This window comes from Echinops telfairi, unplaced genomic scaffold (assembly GCF_000313985.2).
Source record: "Echinops telfairi isolate 266 unplaced genomic scaffold, ASM31398v2 ScPeMD7_7466;HRSCAF=8504, whole genome shotgun sequence".
Classification (NCBI taxonomy): Eukaryota; Metazoa; Chordata; class Mammalia; order Afrosoricida; family Tenrecidae; genus Echinops; species Echinops telfairi.
The window spans coordinates 427,996-433,514 of NW_022111366.1; the positions used below are offsets into that span (position 1 = coordinate 427,996).

General features: G+C 45.2%; 1 protein-coding gene across 1 annotated transcript in view; it reads right to left on the reverse strand.

The window, feature by feature from the left end:
- Positions 1-562: 562 nt before the first annotated feature.
- POLR3C (RNA polymerase III subunit C) overlaps positions 563-5,519 on the reverse strand; it is a 15,687-nt gene continuing 10,730 nt past the window's right edge. Inside the window, exons 8-15 of the mRNA XM_004717271.4 lie at positions 5,040-5,120; positions 4,745-4,796; positions 4,361-4,421; positions 3,785-3,935; positions 2,989-3,090; positions 2,796-2,845; positions 2,252-2,401; positions 563-714 (exon numbers count right to left, since the gene is read on the reverse strand). Of these exons, the coding sequence (XP_004717328.1) occupies positions 633-714; positions 2,252-2,401; positions 2,796-2,845; positions 2,989-3,090; positions 3,785-3,935; positions 4,361-4,421; positions 4,745-4,796; positions 5,040-5,120 (729 nt within the window). The 3' untranslated portion in view covers positions 563-632. The remainder of the gene's footprint in view (positions 715-2,251; positions 2,402-2,795; positions 2,846-2,988; positions 3,091-3,784; positions 3,936-4,360; positions 4,422-4,744; positions 4,797-5,039; positions 5,121-5,519) is intronic.

The window sequence follows — 5,519 nt, forward strand, 5'->3', positions numbered from 1 at the left end:
AGCAATTTTTTTTTCTGATGTTGGGAGAGTTGCCACTTTTGAAATACTGTGGGGATGAGCAATACTCAGTGTTTACAATACGACAGGCATTGTGTTTTGCATGTGTAAATTCAGATGTACTATAAGCCGGAAGCCAGTGAATGTGGCTTCTCTCCCTCCATCTTAGTGTGAGTTCTTAGGCCCAGACTGCGAGCTGGAAACTGGCTTGTTTCTTCCTCTTTCTGTCTTTGGTTAGTTCCCACATACTCATCTGTGTGTGTCAAGATTATAGCTCAATCAAATAAAGACTAACCACAGCCTTTACAAAATGCAGTGACATGCTGAGGGAGAGGTTTCTAACTGTCAACGATGTTCACCCCTGGTCGACTTCTTGGTGGGAATGGACGCCCCTGACAGGTGATTAACGTAGTTGACTTAAGGTTGTGTCTGTACAGGTACTTGATGATGGGAGAATACAACGATGGCTCTAAGAGAAGATCTGCAACCTTAAAAAAATAGGTCACATGTTTCTGCTGGGGGCAGGCACAGGGAAGGCATTTCAGCACAAGAATGCATCCTCCACCAGATGCGACCAGGCCCCATCTTTATTTTTCCGCCCTCCCGGCTCGCTGGAGGGAGACGCAGCCCCGGGGTCACCGTCTCTTCACCGTGCTCTCGATGTATGACTCCAGCGGGAAGATGGTCTCGTCCACCTGGATCTCGCTGGCATCCAACCTGGCGGAAGAGCGGAAGGGGGACTGAACATTCACGCACGTAGGGAAGATTATGCGTTGGAGGAAGTGCAGCTATGGGGAATTGTTGGGTTATCCTTGGGGGAATCCAAAAGTAGGAAAATCAATAAGCCATTCTCCCATTTACTGGGCATCTCTGATGTGCCAGACATGATGGAAATTGCCGAGGATTAAAAAGATATAACCACTGTTCTCGGGGAAGTTATAGCGCAACTTCTAGCCAGGAGAAAGAATAATAGCACACGCATAAGAAGACCTAGAGGGTTTTAAAGAGCGAGGAGCCAAGAGTGGCGAAGGCTTCAAATGCGTGGTGAATAGGAATAGAGGGAACTTGCCCAGCCAGATAAAGGCTATCGAGGAAAAACCCATAGTTAACATTATACCGAATGATGCAAGACTGAAAGCATTCCCAAGGTTGGGAACAAAGCAAGGATCGCTGCTCTTACACTTTTCCAATAATATACTAGAGGGTCTAGCCAACACTATTAAACAAGAAGAAATAAAAGGCATCCAGATTGTTGGAAAGAAAGAAAACTCCATTTGTAGACGATATGATCTCATATATAAAAAAATACTAAGGAACACACACATACAAAACAAATACAGCTTATAAATGAGTTCAGCAAAGTTGCATATACAAGATCAATAGTCAAAAATTCACTATATTTCTATACAATAGCAATGAATAATCCCAGAATGAGATTAAGCAAAAACTAAAATGCTATCAAAAAGAATAAATTACTTAGGAATCATTTTACCAAAGAAGTACAGACTTGCATGTGGAAACCTATCAAACATATGGAAGCAAAGACCACTTACCTAAATGGAAAGACGGCCCATATTCATGGACTGTCGGAGTTAACGCTGTTATGAAAGCAATGCTCCCCAACTTGCTCTAGACAGATTTAAGGCAATCCTTATTAGAGTGAGCACTGAAGAGGGAAAGGAATGAAGATCACAAGAAAGATGCTGCTATGAAACTGTGAGGGGTCTAGGGTCATGCCAAACAGCCGGGTCTTTAGAGCACAAGGCGAGCAGGAGTAGGAGAGCAGCACTGTTGATGTTTTTGAAGACAGTAACTAGGAGTGCTGTAAGAATGCTTGGATAAGGGAGGTACTTGCGAAGGTCTAGGTCTAGTCGGCTGTTAAAGTCTTAGAAACCCAAAGGGGCCGTTCTATTCTGTCGACAGTGTTCCCTATGAGTTAGGATTGACTCGATGGCAGCGATCCAGTTTTTTGCGTGCAAAAAGGTAAGGAAGGCCCTCATGGGGACCACGACGACGAAGGGCAAGATTTGAAACGTTCCCAAGTAAAATCATCAGGACGCGGTGAACAAGAGTGTGGGCGTGAGGGAGAAGCTGAGGACGTCTTCAGAGCTTTGTAGCTCAGGTAGGTGATATTCTGTTAATTAAACTGGAGGAGGTAGTGTGTGTGGGTTGCTCATGGCAAGTCGCAGAGGCTGTAGGATAATGAGATGAATCGAGACCCGTGAAGCACAGACCTGAAGCGTGTGATGCTTACTTGTTGACGTTGCGTTTCAGGGTCTCCAGCTGTTGGCGCTCAGGGGCCGTGATCATCTCCTCGATTTCTTGCAGCTGCTCCTCCTCCGCACCCGTGGCCTGCATCGAGGCGATGATGGCTTCGACTCTCTGAGACTTCTCCAGTAGACGCCTGCCGGACACCTCGCTGAGGCATGTGGCCAGCCCCTGAGGACCCCTAACCCGTTAGCTCAGGACCATAACTCCCATTGTGACCGGGTTCCTGGTCAAAGTGGACAAGGCTACAGTCTAAGGACTTTTCCACACTTTTACCAGAAGTATAACTTCACTGCTGAAACTGTTACTGTTTCTCAGTTTCACGTCCACATTCGGTGTTAGTTTGTCCACTGCTCAAATGTAATGTACAAAACTGTTTCACTGGGAGCACATTGGAAAAGGAAAGCCTGCTGCATGTCAACTCAATCCAGTGACTCGGTGCAACCAAACGGATCACCGCCCCACTAGTTTCCATTTTTATAGGACGATTTCCTTTGAAAACCATAAAGGGCACTGCAAATGCTACTCACTTGTTCTCTTTGGTTTCAAACTGCCTCCTTTCTATCAGGTTGGCTATGCTCTGAAGGACGAGAAGAGAGAAATACACGGAGTTCTCTTGAAGTTGCTGGAGTAAAACAGGTCAAAGGGGCAGGGAGGTGGGGGAGACCCGTCTGTGTGGCGGGGGATGCAGACGGGGGATGCAGACGGCGCAGTGGGCGTTACCTTGTAGCATCTGTGCAGCAGCATTCGGACAGCTGATAGGATGTTCACAGTATATAAATAGAAGGTCCTGGAGGGGGCATGGTCAGGCGTTTTGGGAATTTCCTATTTAGCCACAAAAAGAAAAATAAGGAAAAGAAAACCATCTATAATGTTCTTCAGAACTGGCGAAGCAAACATCTGTCCTAAGCAGAGCTGCTACGTGCTCAGCCACCTCTTTCACTTCTTCAATCTTTCAGCAGTTCTGCTTAATCAACCCCATGAGGAGTTCGATCACTCTATTCCCCCCACCCCATTTGACTGTCGCATTCTGAGTGCAACGCAAGGGTAGGCAACTAACACGTACTGAGCAACTCTGTGTTCCAATAATAATAATAACAACCTGATTCTATTACTATCACCCATTACTATTTTATGGAGGGGAATGGAGCTAGGTTACTTGCTCTGGGTCAGAGGCAGTTATTCTGACTCCAGAACCCATTCTACTTCCTCACGGTGTCAGTTACAAAGCTCTGCACACAGGGAGGACAGACTAGATGCTGCTGACAGATTTAATCAATAGCAGATTTACAGCTTGATGAAGGGCAGACATGAAAAGGAAAAGGGGCCGTGTGACCGGGGGAAGGATTTCTTGGCTCGACCGTGGTCCTTCAAATTCTTGCTGTGCCCTTGGTAATCATGTCTCTGCCTGAGAGCGGGATCTAGAATTTACTTTGGATGGAGTTCAGGTGTTTGCCTCAGGAGTCTCTCTCACTCCAGGTCAGTTCTGCTGGGTGGTGGTGATTATGCCTCGAGTTACCTGGAGTGAAATGAAATTTTCTGAGAGCATCTTATACAGCATATCCTTTGCCTCCTTTGCTGGAATCATTGCAAAGTCTTCTACCTGCTTCTGTTCCAGGTGCTTCTTTTGCAAAACCAGCCGGAATATTCTAGCGCAGCGAGACCCAAATCTGGAAAGGAATCAAGCAAGCAAGGGCATGGCAACATGAGCAGCTCAGCTTTGCCACGCAGTCCACACTTGTTCCTTGTGTGCAGAGGTGGGCCAGGGGGACCAGCAATTGGAGAATTCAAGCTTTCTCACAGCTCCATCGGGTTGGTTGAGTCAGTAAGTAGCCACCAATTGCTGACCCACTTGAATGCTTCCGTTTCTGCATTTACAAGGCTTTTGGGAGGCTGTTCACTGGGTAGAATTCGTAATTGGCTAACAGTGGGGTCTCCAAGGTGAGGAGTAGCAGCAGCGGGAGCCATAACCGTCTAGTGGAAAAGGGGGGCCAGTGGGCCAAGGTGGTTACTCACACAACGACCACAGCCTTCGTTCCAATTAGGCTGGAAAGGCAAGGCCTGGCCCCAATACCAACCAAGGTGGGCCCCTTACCTCTCCTGCACAACGGACTCCAGCGTGGCTGTCGCTAGGGATGCCAGGGCCTTGTGGAGGTCTGCACGCAGAGGGTTAAGGTCATTCGGTGACGCTTTGGCCTGCTCGTGATCGGAATTTTAGTCCTAGGTCTTTAATTTGTAATGACATGCTAAAAGTGATCTTGCTTGAGATACTGCTCTTATTTTTGAGACCTAAGTATTTGAGAACTTTCATTAACTAGGTTGTTAATAACGTAATTCAGTAAGGATTTTGGTTAACTGAAAGTCTTTTTTACTTATCATCAGTGTATTTTTTTCATACAGTTTTTTGATTTCTTTATAAGTTATGACTCTGCTTCCTATTTCAGGCTGCCAGATTGTAGGGAAACAACTGTAAGGATACTGATGACATACATTCCTCCACCACTGTCGCCAGACTTTCCAACAAACTCTAGCTGTGAAAGGGTGGGGAAGAGAGAGAGTTAGTTAACTGGAAGGTTAAGTCCCAGCGATTCTGTTTCCACAGGAGCAAATGTGGCCAAGAGTCTTCAACAGGCTGCCCTACGACCCGGGTTTGGTGGAGAAAAGGCCTGAGCTGGCTGGTGGAGAACGAGGCCACCCATAAATGCGATTGGGCCTCCCTGGCAGAAATACATCACAAAGCAAGCAGAAGAAAGAAAACAAAAAAGAAGACTTACAGGATCATCTGCCAGCAGAGTAAGATATTGATCAAGAACTTGTTTTGAAATGTTGTAGCCAACAGGTAGGGATCTGAAGATCTATGGAACAACAGAAACAAAAAAAGATGATAAAAATGGGTTAGGATCTTAGAATTGCTGATATTACTAAAATAAACATGTTTTAATTTTAAAAACCATAAGTAAAAAATGTCCAAAAAAACTGACAGTAGCATGTAGGAGTAATAAAACTAGAAACAACCTAAAAGGGTAGCATGTCCAGTAAGGAGAATGCAATGGAGTCATTATAAAGAATGAGAACACTATAAACATGGACACGAAAAGATGCTTTACATATAAAGTCACGTTATAGAACAGTATGTAAAGTAAGAAAAGGAGAGTCTATAGAACAGTATGTAGATTGTAATCCTTTCACATATATGTGGGTATATTTACATATAAAGTCACGTTATAGAACAGTATGTAAAGTAAGAAAAGGAG